This window comes from Martes martes, assembly GCF_963455335.1.
Source record: "Martes martes genome assembly, chromosome: 14".
Lineage (NCBI taxonomy): Eukaryota > Metazoa > Chordata > Mammalia > Carnivora > Mustelidae > Martes > Martes martes.
The window spans coordinates 32,038,322-32,065,751 of NC_137902.1; the positions used below are offsets into that span (position 1 = coordinate 32,038,322).

Sequence of the window (27,430 nt, forward strand, 5' to 3'; positions counted from 1 at the left end):
CCTAAATTTGGGGTGCATTTGATTTCTTGGCTTTCTCAATTATTCAGTTCAGGAATATTTAAGCTAATAGTTGAGTGAGCTCCTCAGAAGTCTCTCATTTGGAAGGCCCGTGCCAGACAGTGTGCAGATGGGGCAGCAGTCATGCCTGGCAGGCCCCCGAAAGTGGGATTGCATTTGCACATTGTCTTATGTGCTGCGAACATTTTGCAGGGAGAAAAGGAAAAACTCTCTCCCTGCTTAAATGAAATTCTGACACAATCAATGCAAATTATAAATTATATTTAATTTGATGCAACAAATTCATCATCATTTCCAGCTTTGTGTCGAGTGGTGCTGGAGCTCTGGGCATTTGATACTTGGTCTGCAGTAACTTGGTCACATGGACCAGTGTTCCTCAAAGTACGGCCTTAGACCCTGTCTGCTGGAAACGCAGATTCGAGGGTCCCCGTGGAACTTCTCCATGTTCTCCAGATTCATCGGGGGGCAGATCCTGTAATCTGCATTTTAAACAAGGGCTCCCCCAACATGACCAATGTACAGTGCTTTTACGACCCTCTGATACAGAGGGAACATTTTTGCAAGGATTATTTCAGTTGTGATCTGAACTGACAATATTTTTGAATCCAGAGAACTCAAATTTATAATGAAAATTGAAGTACCAGTTAAAAATTTAGTTGAAGGGCACACATACAAATAATTTTTAAAATGCTCCTTTTCTGAATTCTTGGTTCATCGGAGTAGACTAAGAACAGCATTGGAACTAGTACTTTAAGATAACTTTTTTGATAGCCATAAGGAAACTTACATTTGGGGAAATCATTGATGATTAAGTCATTTGTGAATTTATAAAAGAGGAAATTGCTAAGTTTGGAGGAAAAGGAATGAAGAGAGAAACCTCCTATCCAGTGTTAAGACCAATATTTAATTTAATAGATATGATTTATTTGGAGGCAGAAGTAAAGCCAGCAGCCAGTTTTCCACAGAAAGACAATGACAGTTTCATTAGGCTCTTCCAACCACATAGCAGCATTTGTGGCTTTCAGAATAGTAACTTGGTCAGACTGGGTCTTGCCATGTTCCATATTACAGATACGGCTTTTAAGGAGAAAAAATAATCAGGACATGAGAGGGAAAAAAAATCACTTTATCTTGAAATTTCTTTGGCTTAGAAGTGATTTCATATAACATCTATATTTAAATATTTCTTAATGTCGATGTAGATTTCAGTGATAGAAGAATAAGATTTAAATAAAATTTTCCCCTTCAGTGAAGGATCATATATGTATTTATCCATATAATTTTAATAATTGTTGTAAAAAATCGATAATTTTTGTCAAAATATTGTTTGAGTTGGTCTGCTAGCCATCAGCTCTGTTTTCCTGGTCTTTGGAGAACCCCTGCCCCTCTGTCTGTCTCTTCCGCCATCTGTTCTCTTTCCCTGATGACAATGGACCCAACTTGTTCTAAGAGAAATCACACTTTCTTTCCAGCAGGAGCAGAGCAATGCTCTAAGAATGATTTCCTTATCTTTCGCAGAAGGCCTGAAGTTGGCCTTCTTGTCCTGTGATCTGGGAGCTCCCACGACCCAGGCATTCAATCTATTTTCTTTGCTAGGAATTCCCAGAGCCATGGCTGGGTCCCCCTTTGCCTTTTTTGGCAGCTGGTTTCACTCTGAATTTAATGAGGGAGCTGAGCCGAATGGCCAGAGGAGGGTTTCCCCGTCTGGCCCCTCACTGGAAGGACTCTGCTGCTTGTCCATGTTCAGTGAGCGAATGCCCAACTGCTGGGCAGTTCCAAGAAAGGGCCCTTCCAGCTGGTTCTTGTCTGGTCAGCGTCTGGGGCACCTTCCTGAGCCCTCCTGCTCCTGCCTCCCTCCTCCTTGGACTTTGGTGTAACCAGCAGTGAAGCAGGAGCAGTGAGTATCTTAAATCACACCTAGATGTAAATTTTGGCGTCACTGAGATGTTCTGTCCTTATTCACTGGTCGGACATGGTCGGACGTGACGATCTAGCCAGGCCTGTTGGCAGACTTCCTGGAGTCCTCCCGGATTTCTTGCTCCCTAAGCCCTCACCGCACCTGATTCTCTGTGTTTATGTCTGCCAGGCCATTTTTAGAGCTGTGATATTAGCAGGTGGGAATTTGAAATGCTTCATCACCATGCTGAGAGTTCAAGCATTTTTCATGTCGTTTTTAAGAATTTTAAGCTCATATTTTAGTCCCCCCCACCCTTATAACCTAGTGTATTTACTTAGGCTTTACATTTTTGCATAAGAAAAGCCTTATTTTTGTGCTTTTATTATTAAACAGATAGGAAGAAAGTCTCTAATTATGTGCTTCTTACACTGGATTTTCTCCAAACTCCGCAAATACTGCAGCTCCCTGGAAGAAGATTGGGAACCAACCCAAGAGTTCTAAAGTTACATTTCTATGACAGATTTTTGTTGCATGCTTAAAGGGCAGGGGAGATTTTTGTATGGGACCTTTATCTTTCCTCCATCTCTGCAGTCTTCTTAAAATGCCCTCTGTTAGAATCCTGGTGGTTTGACTTCCAGCTATGCCCAACATACTATAAATTAAAATAGAAGAACCGCTATTCATTCCTCACATTTAGTGAACTTCTGTTGAATGAATTAATGGGCTCAGCAGTACCAAAGGGCATTTGATTGTGGACTTGCCTTAAATTAATGATTTATTTTTTTAAAAAGGAGAAAGTCATTTATTCCTCAACTTTGTACTTGTTCTATAAGATTTTAGACTTCAGTTTTAAAGACAGTTGAACCTACTATAAATGTTATGAAACCTTAGATTTTAATTTTCTACTGCTGTTTTTTTTTTCCCCCCCTTGAGGAAAGAATGCCATGATGAAATTTTTAAAAGCCATGTAGAATCCTTTAGTGCCCTCAGAGCTTTCAAACGCCTATGATCATGGATGCTTGTCTTCAGGGGGCTTCTAGAAAGCACAGCAGGAACACAAGCCTAGGAGCTGTAACAACTCTTGCTGATGTGCTTGGCCTTCCCCCACTCCCCATCCTGGGGGAAGAGCCCATCAGGGTGGGGGGTCTTTCTGTTTCAGGGAGGATGTGTGTCTGGATTTGCTTTTTCATGTCAGTGGATTGGTCAGGACTTCATAACATTTGGAAACTGTGGTCCTTTCCAACCCTGACATATTATGATGCTCTCAGAGTCCTTTGACCACATGCGACCTTCTTAAAGATTGACCACATTGTATTTCTTTTCCCTTTTTTTTTTTAAATTGAACTCAATTACCCACCTTATTGCAGATAGCCAAGGGCACTGCAATTCTAGAACCTGCAGAGTTCTGTACTGATGTTGGGTGCTTGTGGAGCTGCCCCAAGTGTGGTGTGTTCTCTGTCCATGGCAGAAAGCCTTCATTCCTGGCAGTGTACCCACCTCCTTCCAGCAGGATCCCAGTAAACTGTTGTTCTAGTAAAATAGTGACTAACCAGAGCCTTTTATTAACCAGCTTTTCCACCCACATACTACTCTCATTTTTGGAGTCGGAATGAGGCTAATGGGAAATAAACCAATTTTGTCAACACCTGATGGTTTGTTGAGTTCTGACTGTGTGCAGGCACTGTGCTCCATGGGTACCACTGGGCCCCGTGAATCCTTACAGCAGCAGGGACCTTAGCGCTGTTTTAATCCCTGTTTTACAAGCGGGGGAACTGAGTTTCATAGCGGTATGATCACTGCCTTAGGACCTGGAACCATTTGCTGCTAGAGTTCAGTGTGAGCCATTTAATATTCTCTCAATCAGGATCTCCCTGTCATCCTTTCCCCCACCCCCCCAAATCCCACATTAACTGTAATTGAATACATAGTTCTCTTCTTCCAACATCTTTGGTCATATTTACGCGAGCAGTGAATTGTGAATGCATGGTCATTTTGTGTGGGGAGCTGTTCTCTTTAACATTAGTTTGAAACTGATCCCTGACTCCGTCATCTTTTATCCTGTTTTAGTGGTGGTTAATTGTAGTATGTCTAGTTAGGTTCTTTGAAATATAAAGGATTTTTGACACCTTTTATTTTCTGATAATTTTATGCCAGCCACCAAGGCAATTGGGCAAAAAATAAGATTGGCCGTGGGCAAAAGTGGCAGGATGAGATTGAAGGAGTAAGCTCAAAAAGTCAGATTCTCTCCGAGCAGCAGTTTTTGCTGCAAATAAGCAAGACGAGACAAATGTAGAAATTGTCAGCTGTGGTTGCTGTAATCAGCTTCTCTGTGGAGCTTCTCACAGCCAAGTGGGCAAAACAAGTTTGCCGGGAGCTGCTTTCCCGGGCAGGGAGAGTGTATGTGGTTGATGGAAATTGGAAGGGGGAGCTCTGATAAAAAAGATGTTGATGTCAGTGCCCCCATCCTTTGGCCTGGTCTGAGCTCCCCTACTCTCCCTGTCCCTGTGCCTGCACCTCTATAGTTCATCCTTCATACCTCAGTCAGATTGATCTGGAATTAGGATGGGTCTAAAGATCTCACCGTGGGTTCTATGGCCTGATAGAAGGAAGCACAGATGCTATCGCCTGGCATCTGAGGCCAGTCTGTGACCCATGCACCCCGTCTGCCCAATGTTATTTCCATGTGCTCTTCAGTAAAAGTCCTTCCCATCCACCGGGCTGGACTTGGATCTTTTCTGTGTACATTCCATGCTGTGGACCAACCACCTCTGGCGTAGAACCCACGTTGGAAAGCCCACCTCGGGCACTTCCATGAGAGCGACTCCTGACTCGCAAAGGATGCGGAAGATAATAAATTTTATATGGGAGTCGAGTGATAGCCAGTACCAGCCATGCTGTACATGTGAAAGAGGAGACCAGTCACATGGTCTGTCTTTCCCCAGCCACACAGTGCCTTCCCTGTTGTTGAGTATCGGCTCAGCGAAACCAGCTGAGGGCAAAGTGGTTTGGAGCCTCCCCATCAGATGCTAGTGAAGATGAGGATGATCAGCGGCAAGAAGTGAACATTGAGCACTTTCCAGTCCTGCGATGGGCACTTGGTGGGCTCGCTTTCATCGTTAATGCTCACTGTTAACACTCTGAGCCCGATGGCTGCTGGTATTCCCATTTTAGAGATGGGGAAACAGGCTTGTAAGCTTAACTGACAAACCTCAGATCGGGCCTCTAGTAAATGGCAGAGCAGCAACCGAAATCCATGTTCCTTTAAAGTTCCTCTACACATTGTTCGAAGACATGTGTGTGGGTGATGGGGTATTCGTGGGTGTCGTTGATTCCTAAAGGCTACTAGAAAATTCTGTGTGTCATCATTTTCAGTGTAGCCTCCCCCCAATGAACGCTTGCTCCAGAGAAGTTAATAGAAGAGCTACAGGGTATTTTACACATTCACCAAAGGGTGCTTTGGTCAGCCTGTCCCCGTCTTTCCCAGTAAGTCTCGAAGCGTCCTTCTCGCTGGCCTATGCTACAGCAGAGGGCGGTCCCTAGGGGCTCTCCCATGCTGTCTTAAGCGATTCTCCGAGGTTTCAAGGCTCTTTGTCTTCTCTCTCCAAGTGGAATGTAAGGTCTCTGAGGGCAGGAACCATCTCTTGTTTTGGTTGATCGATTTGATTATTGCCGCAGCTGGTTAAAAATGTTCCCTGCAAATGTCGTCGCTGTCTTTTAGGTCTGTGTGTTCTCTGAACAGCCTCATGTAGGAGGGTCGTTCTTCAGGCAGGAACTATGCAGCGCCTCTTTGAGGCCACGTTGTGGAATGGAAAGAGTCTGGACATGGGAGCCAGCGCCGGGATCTGCATTCCACTTTCCTAGTGCTTCTGCAAGACTCTTTCGCTTTCGTTGAGGCTGAGTTTCTCCATTCGCCAAGTGTTTTTCATTGCCCGACTTTGCTTCGGAAGGCAGAGCCAGAGATGGATTTCTTGGTTCTTAGATTCTCCTTCAGTTTATAAAGCTTAATGTTTTGTACAGGTAGGTGCTGTGAAAGCAGTAAACAAAGGGGGATACAGGGCTGGATCTGCACCTTCTTTGCTAGAACACTTTTCCTTTTGCCACACAATTTACAAGGTTTCATATGTATTTTTAGATTTAATCTTAGAAACACCTTATGAGGGGCCCGTGGGTGGCTCAGTGGGTTAAGCCTCTTCCTTCGGCTCAGATCATGATCCCAGGGACCTGGGATCGAGCCCCACATCAGGCTGTCTGCTCAGCCCCCCTCTCTCTTTGCCTACTTGTGATCTCTCCCTCTCGGTCAAATAAATAAATAAAATCTTAAAAAAAAAAGAAACACCTTATGAAATTCAGTATTATCCATTTCCTTTTATAAGTGAGTAAACTGAGGCCGAGAAACTAAGGGACTTCCCAATTTGCACAGCCCTGGCAGGGTTTGGATTCAAACCCCGTTCTCACCCTGAATTTTTGTTGTTTTCTTGTAGCCACTAACCACATTTAGCAACTGGTAGCAGGTGTATTTTTCTCCATGCATTTATTTTTGATCTGTATGTGTCTTTGTAGTCAAAATGGGTTTCTTAGAGACAACATACGGTTGGCTTTCATTTTTGTAATCCACTCTGACAATCTGTCTTTTAATTGGTACATTTAGACCATTTACATTCAAAGTGATGGTTGATATAGTTGGATGTACATAGAACAACTGAATTCAGAAATGTGTGTGTGTATATGCATATATATACTATTCCTATTTATATAAGAATATAGATGCCAGTCTATTTCCAAGTAGTCTGGTCCGAGAGTTGTGGTATTTAAAAATATATACTTCTACTGAATGTTTGCCATGTATGAGCTAGCTGCTATATTTTAGTGATTTTAGTTTAGTTTGAAGAAAACCTATTCCAGAAATTTGCATTGTATTCTCAAATGCTTAGATGCAGATTTGGACCTGATATATTGAAAAATTGCCTAAATAAGTACAAAATAAGATGATGAGACTAGAGAAAAGTAGCTACAAAATAGTTCACCGATAATTCAGTGATTAATGGAAGTCAGGGTTTCCTGTTCATTACTGGAAGGGACCAGTGATCTGATGAAGTCCTCAGCCTCCAAGGCCTGAGTTAAAGGATCATTGATTCTGGGCCTGGTCTATATGTGTTCTACCTCAGTTATTCAACAGATGCCACTGAGAAGAGAGATTTTCCCAGAAAAGATACTGTTTTCTGTGTTTCGTGTTGGCTCTTTGCTAAGTTAATGTACTTTCGGTAAAATTTCAAAACTCCTTAAGGAAAACAAGCCATTCCTGAATAAGCCAGCATTATGAATTGAAGTATTTAAGTTATGTATTTGCAAAAGACCCGGAGTCTTTTTACTGAATGGAACTTCTGTTCCTTCATTCCTGAGCATGGTATGGGCCTGTACCACAGACGTCCGTGTGATATACGATGTGCGGCATAGCCTTAGGAGTGTTGTGGTTCAAAAGCCAAGTTCAGAGGGAGCTGTGGATTGTCTCTGAGAGTGGACGCCTCTCCTGCTGTATGAAACCCACCCTTCTTTCCCGTTCTCAGGCTCCAACAGACCCCTTTTCAGCGTTTTAGGATTTTTCTTTCAGTCACACACAGTAACTTCTTAGTCTCCTTTTCCTGTCCTGTAGACTGGCCCAACCTGGGCTCTTCTGAGGTTTCAGAATGCCCGTGGCTATGGTTTCCCTACAGGTAGGCATCATGTAGTGACAGCTGCCCAAGAAAGGCCTCGTCTGTATCCCAGACTTGGAGGTTATGTGTTCACGATTGAAACGAGCTAAGATGTTTCCCTTTTATCTCATGAATTTGGGAATCTGCCCTTGTTTGAATTCTCTAGGTTGTCTCAGTGGAGAGTTCCAAATGTGCTGGATGCTGCAATTAGACATCTTTGTTTGGGTTCTGGAGACAGAGCCATATTTGGGAAACACAAATGGGCCAGTTTTCGTATTTAAGACTTGTCTTGGTTAACAATGCGTGTTTAAGAAATTTCGTGTGCCCAGAGTTGTACATATAAAGAGTTTGAGTAAGAGCTCAGGGCTCTGGAATGCCATGAAGTCGGGTTAGGGGCTGGGAATTGGCAGCAAGCAGGCCTGGGGAGCATTGGGGTACCGTGTGTGTTGTCACCTGGCATCCTCTGCTGACTATTTTAAGACTAAACGTTTTGGTGCAATTGCTTCTTAGGAAATCTGGTTGAACATTCTAGTCATTTTACTGCCCCCCTTGTCCTCATAAGGAACTATGCGGGAGTAGTTTGGCTTCATTAAACAAAAGCAATCACTGGCGATTAATGTTGGAATCCCACACTTAGGGCATTTGCTGTTAGTCCTGGGGAAGATTGCATCATGTGGGGCTATGTGCTAATGGACAAGATCGTTAGTGGTGTGTTTTTTAGCTTGTCACCTTAATTTTCTCCTGAAAGTTCTAAATATTATACAATTGCATTTCAAGTGCTAGGTATGATCTGAAAAATGACTTTTCATTAAAAAAGGGGTGAGTGAGTGGCTCGGTTGGGTGACTGCCTTCAACTTGGGTCATGATCCTGGAGGTCCAGGATCAAGTCCTGCATGGGCCTCCGGGCTCAGCAGGGAGTCTGCTTCTCGCTCTGACCCTCCCCCCTCTCAGGCTCACCCTCTCTCAAATAAAATCTTTTTTTTTTTTTAATTTTAAATTTTAAAATCTTTTTTAAAAAGGTTACAAAATAAAAAGAAACATAAATAATCTGGAAAATAGAAATGAAATTTAGAAGTTGCCTATAATTCCATGCTACCAAATTATTACTAGAATTTGGGCATGTTTCCTTTCAAATATATGGATATGTCTTTTTGTTTGTTTTAAAGATTTATTTATTTTATTTTATTTTTAATTTTTTAGATTTCTTTATTTTAGAGAGAGTGCGAGCAAGCGTGGGAGTGGGGGCAGAGGGAAAGAGAGAGAGAAACTCTAAGCAGAAGCTTTGTGCTGAGCTTGGAGACTGACATGGGGCTTGATCTCACAGCCCTGAGATCATGATCTGAGCCGGAACCGAGAGTCGGACGCTTAACTGACTGCGCGACCCAGGCGCCCCTGGCTCCGTTCTATTGTTTACATAACTATAAGCACAAATGTCGCACAGACCTACACCCTGCTGTCCTCACTTACCCTTATAAGAAGTGTCTTCCCATGTTGTGTGGTCTACGTGGCTGTTATTTTTGTAATTGTTCAATAGTCCACTCGGATGTGTGTGGCCATGTAATTGGTCCCCTGTCCGTGAACACCAGAGAGTATTCAGGTTTTCACTATTATTAATAAAGCCATGAGAAACATCTCTGTGTAGCTTTGTTGTCATTTGGAGTTCTTTCTTTGGGCTAGATTCCCCAAAGCACAAAGAGATTGAGGTGTATAGCTCTTGATGTGTTATGCTCAAAACAGTGATGACGGTTGTGTCACTGGCCAGGTAGGAAAATGTCAATGCCTTTGCTTTTGTCCACACCGAGCGTTAGTGTTTTTAAATTTGTGGACTAATTAAGAAGTGGAAAAAATAGTCATTATTTGCATCTTTTTTTCTTTTTTCTTTTTTTTAAAATCAGGCTAAGTGAACATTTTCTCATGGGTTAGTTTGTTTGCAGTTTTCTTCAGGGAATTATTTCTTCATGCCTTCTTAATTTTTTTCGTGGCAGTAAGTATGAGCATACTGTAAGATCAGGATATTAACCCTCTCTATTATGTATGCTACAAACCATGCATTTTAATACATAGATAATGTAACGTATGATTACAAGTTATCATCCAAATTCTCTTATCTGAAGCTCAAATAATATTGCATTTATAAGACTTGAAACTATTTGGGGGCTGTATTTTACTTATTGGCAATTGGCAGAGTCAACTTTGTATGTTTACTTAAAAGCTTCATTTAAGTATAAAAGGTAAAACACAATTGCAGGTGTATTGGTAATTAGCTGTCCAGCTCTGGGTCTGATCTGTCTCTGGCAAGGGTCTGGGATGACAGTGTGATGACTTTAATGGGAGCTTGGACATCAGATTTCTGAATTCTGTGTTTGGAAATTGGTCTTATTAAAATGAGTTCCTTATCCGCATGACCTGTAGTGGGAATTAGAAACAAAACTAAACCCAAATAAAAACCCATAATTTTTGCTGGACCAGTGCATCTGGCAACTAGGGTTGGCGTTAACGGTTGGGGAGGTGAGGGAAAGGTTATTAGTGTGAAGAAACTGTGAGATGAAGGACTGGGAATGGGGACCTCTTGTTCAGGGTGCAGCAGGAATGATGGTCTGGTACCGTGAGGTTTAGGACTCGCTGAGTACATGGAGGGAGCAACGTGAAAGGCTCACTGGGACCTTATCTTACCTTACGTGGCCTGCTGCTGTAGTCAGGAATCCGGACCTCAGTTTTTAGATCAGTGTTTCCCAAAGTGAGATATTGCGAAGTAAGCTGAGAAGTAGGTCACTGAACATTTGAAAATGTTAGCGTTCATTTCTTGATTCTCTGTCCCATGCAGAACTTACTCCTTTTCTTCCCGTGGTCCTGTAGCACATAGCTCGGATTGCTCACAGAAGGGCTACCCATCGTATTGTATTTCAGTGGGACATGTCTGTCACCCTACAGCTCTGTGGTGGCCTCAAAGACCGCAGCTGTGTGATTCACGCTGGTCTCCTCTGGGTGAAGCGCTGTCCTGGGCGCAGAGCAGCAGCGAGAGAAATACTGTTGGAATGGTGTCACCAGGCCTGTATCTTAGTTACCATGATTCTTTCCTAGGAGTTTGGTGCCTTTTTTTCCTTTTGCCCTGTACTTCCCAGCCAGCCCTTCTGAGATCACATAGGCTCTGTGGATTGTTTTCCCCATGGAATTGGGACCCCTAGGATGTCTTCCAGAGCTCAAGTCACAGTGTGGCCCTCCATGGCTATCTGGGGGGTTCTGAGGCCTCTCCGGCCATGGTCATGGTCTAGGAGTGAGGTAGTAGGATATAGTGTGAGTGTGAGGTTGGGGGCCCAGAGGCGGCTGAGGCTCATGACTCCTGAATAAGAAAGAATTGACTAGACCAAACAGCTTGTCAGGTGTGGGGTGAGGGGAGTGACAAATGGGGGAGGAGAAGGCAGAGCACACTGACTGGTGTGTGCGAGGGTCAGTGATTCACTCCACCATTAATTGGCACTTGCCAGGCACCATCCCAGACATTGGGACGCAGAGATGAACAAGACCGGGCCTGGCCAGAGGGTGCTTACTGACTGCTGGACTCAGTGCACGAGGCCTGACTGGAGGGGCAGAGACAGACTGGAAGGCAAGGTGGGGGCGAGATGAGTAGCAGACTCAACCATCTCTTGTCGCTGTTTATTGGGACTTGGTGTTCACTGAGTAATAGGATGATATTGGAAGGTCCTAAAAGGGGAAATGGCACTGGCCAGTCTGTGCGTTGGCTGTGGAGGACTGATTCTGTATCCTTCGCCAAGATGCCAAAAGCTGCAGGTGACCTGAGGAGGAAGAAGAGGGAAAGGGGCCTTAGCAGAAGGAGTAAAAAGCAAGACAAAGGGAAACTTTTTCTGAATCTAAGTTTTTGCACCTCAGTAAGGGTGTGGATTGGATTGCTGGTTTATGAGCCTTTTTTTTTTTCTTGGTAGCCGCAGAACCCAATCATCAAAGGAAAACTCAGGAAATATAAATGAATGAAATCAACAAAAGCACAGCTGTCCTGGTTGAAGTGGAAAGTGGAGAATGGGTGGGTGGGTTGCCAGCTCTGTGGCATGAGGGGGCTCATGGAACATCCTTCCAAAACAGGCAGAAAGCCAAGGAAATGGGCTAGGTAACCTACATGGATCCTTCTGGCTCTTGTGTTCCTGATAAAATCCCCAAGGAAGTGAGCTTGAAGATAGAAAGGAATGAGGACCCAGTGTGGGATCCTTGAGGTCTTTAAACTCCTAGAAGAACTATGGGAGCCTTGATCCACAAAGAAGATCGTCCTGGCCTGATGTGAACCAACCCACAGTGACACTTAGAAACCAGGACTGAAAAGTGTGTGTGGGAGGAAGAAGGAGTTAAGTGTTTTAAATTCAGTGGAAAAGGTCAGTGAGGCCCTGACCAGTGCAGAAGCCAGTGTTGGGCTTGGCTGTGTCTGCGCTGGAAATCTTTCTGAAGGCCATTTCAGATAATTGGTTAGAGCGGAAACCAGTTGGAGAGACTCCAGGAGGCAATGAGAGGATGTGGGGGATGGCCTTTCCAATGTGTTTTCCTCTGGCTCCCTCTCCAGAAGCATCGGTCTTTTCACAAAAACCTTGTGCTTGTTGTGTTTTGACACCCCCCCCCCCCCCCCGCTATGTCATGGGATTCCATACCTAAGTTAATGTCAGGGTTAAGTTGATCCTGTCTTCCTTCCTTGAAAGGGCAGTGCCAGCAGCTCAGTGTGTACCCTTTCTGGCTTTGTGGAGAACCTTCTGCACCCTCTTCAACAAGGTGGAGAGTGCATTTGGAGAGAAATGACCATTAATAGAGATTGAGAAGAGGATAAGCTGTTGAAAAATTGGAGAAATTTGACTCTGCCCTGTGGGTCAGCAAAGTATAAAAAGCAATAAGGCCAAGCATTTATTCTGGGCCTTTGTGAGCTTTCACTATTCTTTTCAAGCCATTGGAAGGAAGTAGCTGCAAATATATCAAATCAAGTCCCAGACTGGATTTCAAAGCCAGAGTATAACCAGGGTTTGGTTGGAATGAGAACCTCGCTTGTTTTTAAGACAGCTATGTTGGATTTAAGGAGGGTCCTGGTTGTCTTGAAGTGAAGACTCCAAAATTAGGTTCTGAAGGCTAAATAGAGACAAGGACAGTGTTCATGACCGAGCACCCACTGAGTGCTTGGTCCTGAGGATGACACAGTGTCTCTCCTATGGAAATTTAAAAGTGTGTGTCTGTGTGTGTGTGTACACATCCTTAGTATATATGTGGGGAGAAACAATGGAAGCCAAACACCATAGGGCATAGGAGAAGCTGGAGCACCTTTTGTGAGAGGTCAGTCTGAGTCTCCTTCTTTTCCAAGAATCTTTGCTGGACCTTGAGTTCATTTTTACAGACAAACTTAATTCTTCCCTTGTCCTACATCCCTGAACTATCCATATAAGGAAGGACCTTCTTTCCTTCCCCAGTAAACAACCCATATTTAGTTATTGGATCCGATTTGAGCTGCAAGCACGAGTATAACTTTTGCTTTTTAGTAATTATTCACTCTGTGTCATCAAGACTTATCTCAGAATTATAGGGTCGTGGAATTAGGGAGGGACCACACAGAACCATTAATTACCCAGATGCATTCTTAACAAGTCTGGCTACTTTACATTTTGTTCTCCTGGCGGAATGTCTGTGTTGATGCTGTGGCCCTTTACCCAAGTACGGTAGGTCCTGACTGCCCAGGTTTGACCCTCGCTGGCCCACCCAAGCTGTGACTCTGAGGAGGTTCCTGTGATTTACTGGGGGATAGCGGTTGGAGCTGTATGGTTCTGCCACTAGATGGCGCTGTTTATCTTTTTGGCTTTTACCCAAAGGTGCCTGCCTCCTTTGGAGGCGACTTGTGGGAGAAATTCCAAAGACATGGCATCATGTTCTCAACCAAATCAAACCCTTTACAGCTTAGTTTTTAAGTAAATATTAAGTGTCAGGGGGTTTTATGTAAAATAAACTCTCACATTCTACATGTGATTTTAATAGCTTGCATTATCTCTGAATAAACCGCAGGGACTAGATGATGACTTTCAAGGCTTACAGCATGCTGGTCAGACTCTCTTTGTGTAGCCTCCCAGTCCCAGCCTCGCCGCCCTGACTCTGAGCTCTTGAGGTTGTAGAGAGAAAACCCTTTGCTGAGCCCCCTTGAGATTCAGATCTGGATGGCCTCACTTCAGGAGAGAGGAATGATTCTCCTCTTGGAATGAAACCTCTGGGACTCCTTCCTCCCCTCATCTGGTGCCGGTCAAGATTCTTGGGTTTCAAATGACTGGAAACTGCCTCTTGTGAACTCAGATGGAAATGGGGTTTATTGGTAAAAGCTTGGGTAGTTCCGAATTTGCGGGAGGTTGGAGGATTGCCCTCCGAACAGAGGCAGGAAATCAAGGAGCCTGATTTGGGTGGAATGAGAGCTGAAATCGGGTCCCGCGATAGTTGGGATAGGCTGTAGCCTCCACTGGTGAGGACTGGACACCAGGCTCACTCCTTGGCACAGCCACCACCTCCACTCTTGCTGGAGATCTTATTTTATTCTAAATCGTCCCCTCCTCCTTTGTGTTACCCGCTGCTGATTCAGTCACCAAATGAGAGCATGCCACAGAACCCATGACCCAGAAAGTCTGTGTCCAGAGCGGCGCTCACCTGCGTGGGATGGGTGTCACCCGTTATTGTCATGCTAGTCCTTTATTAAAATAGTGTCCTAGCACTCTGGGTGCATCCTCCTTCCTCTTATGGTCCAGCCACTAACTGGTTAACACCTGGCATGGGGGGGCCTCCCAGAGAGTGCTGCAGCTGACTTCTACTGTGGTTGCTGGGCACTTGTGGCCAAGTGGTGGTATGTGAGGTACTCTCCCTGACCGGATGTACATTAGATCTGTTTGCAAGCAAGAGTGGGGCTGACACTTAGAAATTACTAGTGTCTACATTGAAAAATACTACATGTGCAAAGGGCTACCCAAGTATGATGGTGATATTCATCATGTGTGAGTTGAGGCATCTTTTTTGTTTGGTTCGTAGGACATTTCCATTCATCTCTTTCTTAGCCTAAGAATGCGTTTGGGCTATGTACTTATTTTTAAAATGAAGATGAATTAAACGGAACTGTCTAGAGGGAAGTTGTAAATGAATTATGGAGGGTTAATGCAATAAAATATTATATAGCCATTAGAATAATGGATATGATGACTGGGTAAAAATCCAGAAAGATGTGCGTGAAATCTTTAATTTAAAAAGTAAAACACAAAACTGGCCAGACATTTACGATTGCAACTATATGTAAATGCTTATTCTGCAGATAGAGGTTAGAAAGACTGTAAAGAAAGAAAATTCACATTTTATTAAGATAGCTTCATGTTTGAATCAAAAGCCCTTTTTTAATCACTTTAAAAGTTGAAGAAAACCTTAATGAAACTTAAAATTATTTTAAAAAATAAGAATGTTTGGATGCTATCATAACAGCCCTTTTGGTCCTGGAGCCAAACTGGGGTGCCCTAAAACCAGGATTGGAAGCCACGAGGGCATACGAACACAGCAGGTTGTGTTCCTTCAATGAAAGAACAAATGTTTCCATGGATCAGGGGCTGTTGAAGGTCATGGGTAGTCTCAGGTGTATTTTTTTTTTTTTTAAGAGATCACAAGTAGGCGGAGAGGCAGGCAGAGAGAGAGGGGAAAGCAGGCTCCACGCCGAGGAGAGAGCCTGATGTGGGGCTCAATCCCAGGACTCTGAGATCATGACCTGAGTTGAAGGCAGAGGCTTAACCCACTGAGCCACCCAGGCGCCCTGTCTCAGGTGTATTTGACAGAGACAAGCTACTGCTGATTTGGGCAGCGGAGGACCTGGAATGATTTCCTTCTTGCCCCTAGCATTCTACTCTGTTCCAAGGACAGTGAGCAAGGCAGCCACCCATGGAGGAAGCCAGTGCCTGGCTTCAGTGTGTTAAAAAGGAAACTAACGCGTGTCTCCTTGTGCAGACCCTCAGACCATACCTGGGCCTTCTTATTGCAGAGTTCATGAACTAGGGAGTTGATTTCCTCTCCCTCATTGCTTCTCACATTTTATTTTATTTTATTTATTTATTTCTCACATTTTTGAGTGCAGAGAAACCAGCTGGAGATCTTGTTAAAATGCAGATTCAGAGTCAGTCCCTGTAGGGTTGAATCTGAGTTTCTGCACTCTTAGTAAGCACCCAGATGATGCCAGTGTTGTGCTCGCTTCGGCAGCACATATACTAAAATCAGATGATGCCAGTGTGGCTGGTCTCTGGACCACACTTTAAATAGCAAGGTTCTGCATATCCTGAGGTCTTGTTTTTCAGATTGTCTTTCCAGGATGTTCACTTAGGCCTTTCTATTCAAAATATGTGCAGGACCAGTGTTTTGGAAACTACAGAATATTGTGGAGAGAAATGAAAGACCTGCATAAGGGGACAGAGGGTCTACTCTCTGGAATCAGAAAATCCAATATTGGTAAAATGTTAATTTCCCTCCAGATTGATGTATAGATTCAAAACGATCCCAGTCAGAAGTCCAGCATGCTTTTTGTTTTGTTTTTGGTAGAAGTGGGTAGGGTTCTCAACTTTGTGAGAATGCAAAGGATCTAGAAGAGCCAAAAATGATTTTTGAATAAGAACTAAGTTGGGAGACTCACACTACCTAATTTCAAGACTTAGTCTAAAACTGGAATAATCAAGACAGTGAGTTAAATGGGCTCAAGTTAGAACCCATGGAACAGAATAAAGTCCAGAAGTAGACCCCACACAACGGCCAATTGCTAGATGGTGGTGTGCTAAACGAGAGAAGTCAGGTACGAGAACATACATACACCGTGCTGCCAGGGGTAACATACTAGGGGCAGGGTTAGACTCTGGTGATAGAAAGCAGATCATGGTTACTGCAGACTTGGGATGAGACCATACTAAATGAGGGGGTGGTCTTTGTGAATCAGGAGAGTGCCTTCCCCCCTCACCCCCTCAAGCCAGTAGGATGCAGAACCTGATGGCCTGGGCCTTCGAATCTGTCTGTCTGGGTCCCTGTACCAAGCTGTGCCTGCCTCTGTACCTTGGTCTGCTTATCCATGTACACTAATACACTGTTAGTGCTTTACTCTGTAGGGCCATTGGGAGGATCAAATGAATGTATTTAAAGCATCTAGAACATTTCCATTTGCATAATTCTATGTATATAAACTTATTATCCTCTGATAATCATTTTGTGTTGTGATTTTTACCTCTTTCTCCTACAATTTGGTTCTCTCTTGCCTTTACCCTCTCCTTGACCTATGCAGACTCATGGAACTTAAGGTTTTTAATAGAATCTTAGAAGTGGAAGAGATCTTGCTTAGTATCTAAACCAAGTACAGGTGTCAAACTGAAGCCAAGGAGGTTGAGTGCTGTGCCTAAGGTCAGGGTCATGTTTGTAGGCAGCCAACCAAGAACTAGGAGCCTGGCCAGGTGACTCCTGGTTACATGTGGTGTCTGCATTTTTCATGTACACAATGGGGACTTCCTGTGAAGCTGCCATTCATCAGTTGTGTTGTGTTGTCTGTTTTCCTGCAGAGCATTTCGGAGCCCCAGTAGCAGAAGACTTGTCCTGTTACCACCATGAGCTCTGGTAAGCCATTTAAAACCCTGTCTTTCTCTTTTGGACCAATCTACAAGACTGGGTAGAGTACCCAGATTTCCCACTTTTTCTTAAGGCCCCAATTGCATTTCATTTTTTATTTTTTGAGATCTGGGCAAGCACCAAAGCCCTGTCATAAGTTGTCATTGCTACTATCGCCTTCATTATGAATGATTTAATGAGTGCCTACTATGTGTTAAGCACTAGGCTTAACATGCACCATATCCTAATCTCTATAATATCTCCCTTTTTCTCTTTTTAAACAACTTTATTGAGATAGAAATGACATACCTTGAACTGCACATATTTTCAGTATCCTGGGTGATAAATGTTGACATATGTGTACACCTCAGTGACATTGTTTAATCCTGGTGACGGCTGCAGAAGGAAACAAATTGACCGTAATTGCCCCAGGGTGTGAGCTAATCTAACACTCCCTCCATCGAGGCTGGAGGAGCCGTTGTTCACATTCTTGCTATGCCTTTGGTAGTAAAAAATCAAGATGTAAAGAAATGACCAGTTTTGCGTATTTTTGGTTTAGAGCTGGGGTAGAAAGCGCGGGCTAACGAGGTCAGAGAAGTGAATAGGTCCCTACTCATTATGCAGCCAAGAGCTGTCAGCTGTCCAGACCAGAATTCAAGGCAGAGAAGTTTCCATCTGGAGATTAAGGCCCACCTTGGCTCTGTGTGTGCCCTGGAGCCTCCTGAGGCCCGCAGGCTGTGGGGTATGGGGCAGGTGACCAAGTAGCAGCTCATTCAGGGGTCTCCTAATTCTGTATTATGTTTGGAGTGTCATTAGAGATCTCTGCAGATTAAAAACAACCCTTTCCATGTACAACATACAGTGTCCTCTTAGCCAAATCCTAAGTTGTGCGGGACGGTACGTGCTTAGGACCGAGGCGGGCTCCAGGTGGAACAGCACAGGGCCTCAAGTTGGCTTCCTCCCAGACCAGCTGTGTGGCCTCCGGCCTGGAGGGGCTCTTCCTCTGTGAAACAGCATGAAAACACCGGCTCACTGGGACTCCTTGAGGAATAAGTGACAATGTACCTCCCATGTACGATGCCCAACGTGCAGCCAGTTTTCCGTCCTAGGTTATCAGCTCACATCTCCTCCTTGCAAGGAGGGGGACTTGGCTTGTTCTGAGCCCTTTCGCTGCACGTGAAGAAGAAATACACCTTTTTTCCCCCTCCAAGTGGATTAGGGTACTGCCAGGAGCTCCTGCTTTGTAATTCATTTTTTCTTTTTGTTTGCTTGGCTTTTTGGTTTTGTGGTCATTTAAAACAGGCTGGGAAGTGCCTTTTTTTTTTCTTTCTTTCTTTTTTTTAAATTTAAAACCTCTGCTCTGCAGCTAAAATTTCTGGGTCTTCTACTGGGATGAGCCTAAGCAGACGTTGTGGCTCCTGGCATGCTTAAGTGCAGGAGGAAGAAGGGAGGGCGTGGCAGGAGGGGAGGGTGTGGTCAGGCCTGCGGGACTTCTCCCGGGTTCACACTCAGACGTGGTGCTAGGAGGGCATTTTATAGAAAGAGTCCAAAAAATCCAGACCCTCTGACCTGATAATCCCGCTCTTGGGAATTCCTGTCTTAATTCAGAGGAAACAAAAACATCACCTACATGAAAGTGGGGAATGAGTAGTTCATTATGTGTATTTACTTGGTGGAATATTGTGCTACTATTAAAAGTGATCATTAGGAAGAAAGCTATGTAGAAAACATTAGTGTTAACCTTTGGTGGAAAGAGAAGTATAAAAATGATGCTTTATTTATTTATTTATGTAATTTTTTAAATTTTTTTTTTGTAATTTTTTTAATTGTGCTAGTCACCATACAGTACATCACTAGTTTTTATGTAGTGTTCCATGATTCATTGTTTGTGTATAACACCCAGTGCTCCATGTGTTCTGTGCTTCTTAATACCCATCACTGGGCTCACCCATCCCTCTCACCCCCTTCCCTTCTAAAACCCTCCGTCCATAATCTCTTAATGGTTCATTTCCCCCTCTGATTCCCCCGCTCTTTATTTTCCCCGTCCTTCTCCTAATGTCCTCCATGCTATTCCTTATGTTCCACAAATAAGTGAAACCATGTGTCTTTCTCTGTGTGACTTATTTCCCTCAGCATAATCTCCTCCAGTCCCATCCATGTTGATGCAAATGGTGGGTATTCATCCTTTCCGATGGCTGAGTAATATTCCATTATTATTATTATGGACCAATCTTCTTCCATTCATCTGTTGAAGGGCATCTTGGCTCCTTCCACAGTTTGGCTATTGTGGACATTGCTGCTATCAACATTGGGGTGCATGTGCCCCTTTTCACTACATCTGTGAATCTGATGTAGTGAATACAGTCCTATTCTGTAGATGGGGCATCTGAGGCCCAGAGAGGTGGAGGATTTGCCTGGCATAACCAGCCGGTGTGTGGTGGAGCTGAGGCAAAGCCAGGCTGTGGGCACCAGCACACTGGGCCAAAGAGATCAGAATCGGAGGAAAGGAAATGCATGGGGCTGGGCCTGGTAGCAGGTGAGAGGCTGCCCCAGTGCTAGCGTAGGGGGGTGGGGGGGCGAAGCAAGGCCTGCGGTCCCAGAGAGGAGATAGTGAAGAAGAACTCCGACAGGTGCAGGGAGAAGACAGAGTGACAGAGCAGATGGGGTGACGGAACCTGTGATATTTCTTTTACTTGGATTTCTGGCCAACACCCTCCTTCCATCCATCCCAAGAATGTAGGTGCGAGGGAGATATTGGCATCTGGGAGAATTAGGCTTCATCTGGAGGTGGATGGGGCAGCGAGCAGGACAGAACCTATGGGGCCAGTGTCGGGAGGTCCAGGCTGCTGGTGGGGAGGGGTGGTGGCCCTGCTCGTGTCTGGATCCAGGAGTATCCGGGCGGGCCCGGCAATGTGGGCCATGTCAGGGAGGCTGACAGGAGAGCCTAGGTGGGTGACCTAGTCTCAGCCAGAGGAGCTCCTGGGATTTGGGACGGGGCTTCAGACCCAGCATTTTAGGAGATCGTATACAAGGTCTTTCATAAAGAAGGTATTTAGTTTGTATTTATAGACTATACAGGAGCCATTTTTAAATTTTATTTATTTATTTATTTATTTATTTATAAAGGTTTTTTTTATTAATTTTTTTTGACAGAGAGAGACACAGCAAGAGAGGGAACAGAAGCAGGGGGAGTGGGAGAGGGAGAAAGAGGCTTCCCACCGAGCAGGGAACCCAACGTGGGGCTCCATCCCGGACCCTGGGATCATGACCCAAGCCGAAGGCAGACGCTCAACGACTGAGCCACCCAGGCGTTCCGCAATTTTTTATTTTAAAAATAAGAAAATCCTTCTTCGTGTTGGAGGCGAGAGGATGCCCTGGGAGATGGAGCAGACCAGAATTCAGACCCCAGCATAGTGATCTTAGGCAGGCCTGGCTTCCTCTCTGTGCTTCAAATTTCTTATCTGTGAAATAGGATTTCCGGTCTCACAGCTCCAGGGGACTGGGTCTGAAGGATCAAAATGAGATGCTACTTACGGAATGTTAGCATGGATCCTCAGATCCAGGCAAATAGATGTTTAAGAAACCATAGGTGTTGTGATTGTATTTGTGGCTTGGTTGGCTCTTGGCTGCTGGGGGTGGGGATGGGGGTGGGGTTACTCCAAGCCACATAGGAGGGGCGAGGCTGCTCTCAGTCCTGTCAGCTGAGCAGACTCAGGAAGGTCTCCGCTGACCTAGAGAAGGTGACATTCCCGGGAAGCAAGGCGCAAAGAGGTGCAGTATTTCCCCCAATGTAAGGAAAGGGGAAGAGGCATTCCAGGTGTGGGTCTTGCAGGAACCAAGCCTAAAGGTCTGGAAGTATCTGACAAGCTCCGGGGTTGTGAGGAGGTGGGTTTGGCAGGCCCGGGAGGAGGGAAATGCAGCAGGAAAAGGCTGTAGGACCAATGGTTAGGAGAGCCCAGAATCCAGTATAAATTGCCCAGACTTTGTCCTTGAGGTAGCTGCTGGCCCCGGGGGGCTTGTTTGTTTGCTTGTTTTTAATTATCAGGAAGATCAGTTAATTTAAATATAGCCAGGGTTGCCAAGATATAAGTTATCCAACTTACTAAAAAATTGTATTCCAAACAATCATTTGTACATTTTGGAGAACTCGGAATACATTTTTCCTCATAGAAATGATATGCGTGATTGAATTCCGAGCTAAACCCCAATATTTTTATTCTCAAAACAGAGGTAAAATACCATCTACTTAGAGTTGTTCTAGAAGATCCTATTGCGTTGTTCTGTTTCATTGTGGTCAGTCCTGCACCCAGGGGCTTTGTAACTCAGGGGGGACCATGGTTGGTTCAGGAGCTAGAAAGTGCTATCTGGAGGCCGACTGACTGGGGGTGGAGAATGGACAGAACGGAGACAGGGGGCACAGTGGGGGAAGCCAGGTCATCTCTAGGACAGTAACCGAAGAGCCTCAATGGAGGCAGTGTGGGTGGAGGGACGAGGAGCAGTGTCCAGAGACATTCCAGGGGACAGATAGCATGCCTCTGATGTTGGGGGAGTGTGGGTGGGGTGAAGGAGGGCGTCAGAGAGCCTGAGGTCTCCGTCCTCTGACAGCTCTCACTTTGGACGCTCGGGGATGCAACTGAGCCGGCCTTCCAGGGAGTAGGTAAGCCTTTGTCATTCAGGAGATGCCGTTCTGAGGGAACGAAGCAGATTTTTTTAAAATGTCAGCAATGAAGCCATAGCGAGGAGGCAGGAGAATTTACATCACCTACCACATACTTCCCATCCCCAAACAGCTTTTGCGTTCTCTCCTGGTTCAGGCCACACAGCATTCTCAGAATTCTCCCGTGGCGCCCAAGGGGGCCTTCTCCAAGCCTGAGAAAGGCAGCCTGTCCCCAGCATGCCACACACACACACATACACACACACACACAGGACTCAATAAATGTTGGGGAGAGATGATCACAAGCCTTGTGCTCTTTGTCTCTCTTTCAGAATGTGACGTTGGTGCTTCTAAAGCTGTGGTCAACGGGCTGGCGCCAGGCAGCAATGGGCAGGACAAAGGTAAGCGCTTGCGGGGAAGCCCAGCTGGCGATTACGAAGCAGTTCTAGGCGGCATAGAGTGTGTGGGGCCTGGGCCGCTCCCAGTACGAGCAGTCACTGGCTGCACTGGGCTGTGAACCGGAGACCTGTCTCCCATGCCGACCTTGAGACTGGGAGCACGTTCTTACCTCTTATGGGTCCGAGGCCACTCTTTCCCACTGTGAGGTCACATGGTAAAACCTGTCCCTCATTCACAGGATGTGGATGGCAACAGGTCAAGTACACCGAGCTGGGACTTCGCCCGGTGCAAATGGCCTTTATCAGCCGGGAGTCTCCCTTACCTGGCATTTTATCTTCAGTGGCTGTAAATAGTGACCCGATCCCAGCCTTGACCTGGAGGCAAGAACCTCTGATTGCTGAAATCAGTTACTTCTGTGGCATTAGTTTCATGTGTGTCCTCGGTTTTCAGTTTTTAAAAATTTTAGGACAAAAGATTTAAGTGGGAAGTGAGTGACGGGTGAGATGATCGTTGAGGCGCCATGTGCCTTGTGCTCTCTCCTCCTCAGCCTCTCAACACGGCTGCCCAAGTAGCCAGCCTCCAGGGCTCCCATGTCACTTCTGCAGGGCGGCCTGGGCCGAGTGATGAGGTATGGGCTCATGTCCTGGTTTTGCTCACGGATGGACATCTCGGGAGGTCCACTGTCTTTATGCATGTGCGTCCCTTTAGCTAGAAAATGAGGGAATGAGATGTTTTGTGATGTTTTATTCCTGCTTCAGATTCTGGGTTTTACTGATTCTGTCCTTGCTCAGGCTTCTAAATTTTATGGTCTCAAAGAGAGGGGGCAAAGGTCCTGTCATTGGGCAGTCAGGTCAGAACGCACCGTCTCTCACAGAGTAATTTCAGAACGTGACCTGTTTGGCCTTTGTTTGTAACTTACATCTGGTTCAGCCAAGTATTCCTCTTGAGACAGGGCCAAGCGTAAAGTCGGGGGGGCAGCCGGGAAGGGAAGGTACGGAGCCCAGCAGGAGCTGGGGGATGGGGGCCCGGGTATTTGGGGGTCGGTTCCTCTGTGGCAGGAGGTGTCCAGCTGCTGCTCTGTGCTCCTTGCTTGCTTGCTTCCCTCCCCGACCCCCTTTCTCCACTCCTGGTGTGGGACGCATCCTCAGGGCCTTGGGCAATCTTGGCTAAGTGACACTGAGGGGATGTTGAAGGGCAGTGTGGCCGTCAGCCCCGTCCCTGTGAGTTCCTCCCCGGAGCAGACTCAAGGGCTGTGGGAGAGGGCGGCAGGTGGGCATGGCGTCCACTCTCCACTCAGTAAGACGCAGCCCTCATGTGGAAAGGAGGCAGCACATGTCACCTGAAGGTCGTCGTGGTGGCCTGGGGAAGTCACTGAGCCACGGGCCAGGACAGCTGAGCTCCAGCCTCTTCCCCGAGGAGCTGGATGACTCTGAGTAGCACCGAGCCTCTTGCTTCTTCCTCTGAGAGAGGTAGCAGGAGTCTCCCACCAGCCAGTCTCCCGCGTGGTCATAGGAGCAGACGGTGGGCTCGCCGCGCAAGGGTGTTTGTATCTCCGTATGTGCAGCATGCTTGTTACTGTCAACTTAGTTATCAGTGGCCATGTGCTGTGTGACTGCCTTATGAGGCAGCAGCGTGAGGGACTGGAAGGTGAGTGCTCTGTGGCTGAGGGGACTGCCTCCCCTCCTGTCCCCTGACTGGCGCACCAGCATGATACTGATGCACCAGTGACAGTCTTGATTCCCCAGGAGCCCTTATCCCCCAGTTATTACGTAGATATAGGGCCAGAAGATGTCTGAGTGGGCTCGGTGGGGTGACCCTGGGACCGTAGGGCCTGAGCTCCATCTCTGCTTGCTCCCACTGGAGAGGTGGGGGGAGGGGAGACTTCCCCGCAGGTGGTACGAAGGAGAGTTTGGCGATGTGCCACCTCTGAGGCTCCAGGATCTGGGGAGGCGGGGGGGGCCTGGGGAAGACTTCAGAGGGAGAAGCGGGGGAGCCCAGCACATGAGGACAGCTGCCCCGGCCACGTCCTGGGCTGTTCTGCTAGCTCTCTGATGGCCCGCCTGGGGGTCAGCATCCCGGGCTGTGGACGTGGGTGCTGCCCAGAGTCTTGAGTGTGTGCTGGACGCCTGGCAGCCTCCTGTCCGGGACAGCCTGGGTTTAAGCAAGACCCTCTGCTGCCCAACAGATGGAGGTTCTGATTTGCTCAGGGACAGGGGCCCATGGTGGTCAGAACAGGCACAGGAAGGACCGCAGAAGTTGTGATGGCGGGGAGGCAGCTCACCAGCGTGTTCCCTTCCCTCCTGTGCTCATCAGGGGCCCAAGCCGGAGCTCTTCTTCTCACAGCCCTGCCGCCAGCACAGACACCCTGGCATTCTCCCAGGGGCCCCTCGGACCCTGAGTGCTCTCCCCTTCCGCCGTGTGCCAGGCCATCGGCGTGTCTGGAAACCTCTTTGTCCGGAGACTTGGCACGTTCTGGTGTGGCAGGAGGTGCAGACAAGCATTGACCAACTGTGTACGGGGGACAGGGGGACGGGGGGCACGGCGGAGGGGTTCTGCCATCTTGGCGGGGACTCCGGAGAGAGAAGGCAGGCTGTTTGAGGCGACCACATCTCCTGCTCTTCCCATTGTTCTCGTGTGGGCGACTTCCTCCTGTTGTCCCTGCCCAGTTCCTCAGCTGCCTGAGTGTTTCCCAAATGTCCTTTCTGGATGCACCATTTACCCTCTTGTGTTTTCAGCAACTGCCGACCCTTTACGTGTGCGCTCTGTTTCTGCTGTTAAAATAATTCCCGTGAAGACAGTGAAAAGCTCTTCAGGCCTGGTATTCCCTCCAGGTATCTCTCCTTGGGTTGGTTTCTTTTTTCTTTTTTTAATTATTAGCAGATCATGCATGGTTTTCCTTCCTTTCCTTCTAACAAAGACTTCGAGTCTTAACTCTTGCATGTTTAGGAGCTCTTCCCTCTCACATCCTTAGCTGGTTTCGTGTGTGTGTGTGTGTGTGTGTGTGTGTGTGTGTGTGTGTGTGTGTTTGTTTTTCTCCTGGGAGCCAGCGAGTCTGGAGAAGTACTGGCAGATGCCTTGCCCGTCCTCTCTTTCGGAGAAGGGTCAGTCCAGAGGCACGGGGCTCTGGTACATGGGGTATGTGATATGTGGAGGTGCATGTGGTACCTGGCTCTCCCTGGGGGCTTTCAGCTCCCAGTACTTTATTGAAAACTTCAGTCTCCCCGAGAATTAATGTGCCTACACAGGGAGCCTCTGAGTTGGGCTGAACTTGAAGCAGGTGCTTTAGACGCCAATCCTAGACGCTCCGCTGTGCTTCCCAGCCCCCGAGTTCACCTGCAGCCCCTTCCTGCCATTGCTCTCCGACCTAGGGTGCTGGTCAGGTGCCGGCTTGGAAACACGGCTTCATTCTGTGTGGAATGGCACAAGTGAGGCCCCGGCGGTGCTTTGCCCCAGTGGCATGCTCTGGCCTTGGGACAATCTGGCTGTGCCTCCAGGAGCCTGGGACAGGCTGGATCTGTCATTTTGCAGCTCCTCCCTTCTGAAAGGACCATGAATCCGTTTTCCCAGTGCTTTTGTGATATTGGTCACTTGTCCTCTTGGTAGGGTTGGACAAGTCACATGCCCATCAAGTCACCGGCTGCCCTGCCGTACGTTGTCTTGTTGTGCTTTGCATTCGATGGGAAGAGGTGCTGATGGGGCAGATGTGTTCTCTAACACCAGTGGTCGTTCCGTGCGAGTTGCTGGAGAGGCTGCTGGACTGGAAAGGAGGAGAGAGGAGGCCGTACCTCTCGCTGTCCTGGCGTGGGAATGGGGAGGAGGGGACGTCTGCGCCTCCATCCTGCCCATCGCCCGCTTGAAGTCTTACCCCATAATCCCAGTCTTGACAATTTTAGGTCAGAGATCCAGGCTGTGCTCTGAGCAATTTGAAAAACTGAACTGTGGCATTCAGTTCAGCTGACCTGAACGGAAGGAAACCTGTGCCTTCTAGAACTGTGTGATCTACGTCAGTTTCTTGACTCCTCATCCCTGGTTTTTCTAGAGGATGAGCGTCCAGATCTTTGGAATCCTGTTTTGAAGTCCTTCTCAATGGAATTCGGAAAGATGCCCCTGAGGGTGCTCTTAGGCCATTGTGAACTGTAGGAGAGATCGGGGCCCAGGGAAGACTCGGCGGGGGGCACAGTGAACACTGTTCACTGAACAATTGGGCGTTTCTTGTAATTTTCTTTGGTGTGAATTTTCTTCATTAAGTTTGGGATGTGAGGTTCTCGCCCATGATCTTTCACTCCAGGCAGCATATCCCGTCATCATTTTAAGGGTCTTGCCTTGTGGATAGAAGATTTTCTTTTCCTTTTTCCACTGGAGAACTGCAGGGAGGGTGATTGTTCCTCAGAACAACTTGATTCTTCCCCGGAACAACTGATGTTTCCAGCTTGCTCTTTCATAAGAAGGATGGTCTGGAAGCTCGAGAAATCTCTCATCAACTCTTTCTTGAATTGTTCCTTACTAATTGGTCAGAAGTCTACTCACCAACCTAAGCCTCGTCTAATGAAAGGAATTAACCTGCTTTCATTTTGAAATGTTTTCAGCTGATAATTATAACTTACACAGAACTCATTGTTGCCTCCATTCTCCCTGAACCTCATGATGCGTGGTAAACCTCCGGAAATGGGATTCGTCTTTCTCCTCCACCACAAATTAATTCTCATTGACCATCACATTGACCATAAGACTTTGCGTGGCTGTAAAGAGGTTCATCTCATTCCCTGGCTGTCATGAGTTGCTAACTGACTGTTGCTTTAATCCTGCAAGAGCCATGGATTCAGGTTTCTCTTTTGCATCTTTCCTTTTCAGACATGGATCCTACAAAAATCTGCACGGGGAAGGGAGCGGTGACGCTCCGGGCCTCGTCTTCCTACAGGGAAATCCCGAGCAGCGGCCCCACAAGTCCTCAGGAAACCCCGCAGCATGAGAGCAAGCCAGGTGTGTGACCCCTAGGGGAGGGGTTCAGAGTCCCGTTGGGAGGGAGAGAGGCCCTCGTGCTTCTGCTTGGGAGGGTGTGCATTCACCAGCTGTCTCCGAGTCTCCCAGAGGTCCCTGGAGCGGTCAGCAGCTTGTTCTGTCTGGGCTGGGCCCTGAGCTAACACG

At 46.7% G+C, this 27,430-nt stretch overlaps 1 protein-coding gene across 3 annotated transcripts in view; it reads left to right on the forward strand.

Annotated features, from left to right (window-relative positions):
- SORBS1 (sorbin and SH3 domain containing 1) overlaps positions 1-27,430 on the forward strand; it is a 224,987-nt gene that overhangs the window by 90,676 nt on the left and 106,881 nt on the right. For 2 of the 3 annotated variants that reach the window (XM_080822788.1, XM_080822789.1), the window contains exons 2-4: positions 17,184-17,238; positions 22,219-22,287; positions 27,137-27,265. In XM_080822788.1, coding sequence (XP_080678914.1) covers positions 17,229-17,238; positions 22,219-22,287; positions 27,137-27,265 — 208 coding nt within the window. In that variant the 5' untranslated portion in view covers positions 17,184-17,228. Of the gene's footprint in view, positions 1-17,183; positions 17,239-22,218; positions 22,288-25,020; positions 25,117-27,136; positions 27,266-27,430 lie in introns of all 3 variants that reach the window. The other variant, XM_080822787.1, reaches the window with a different exon arrangement.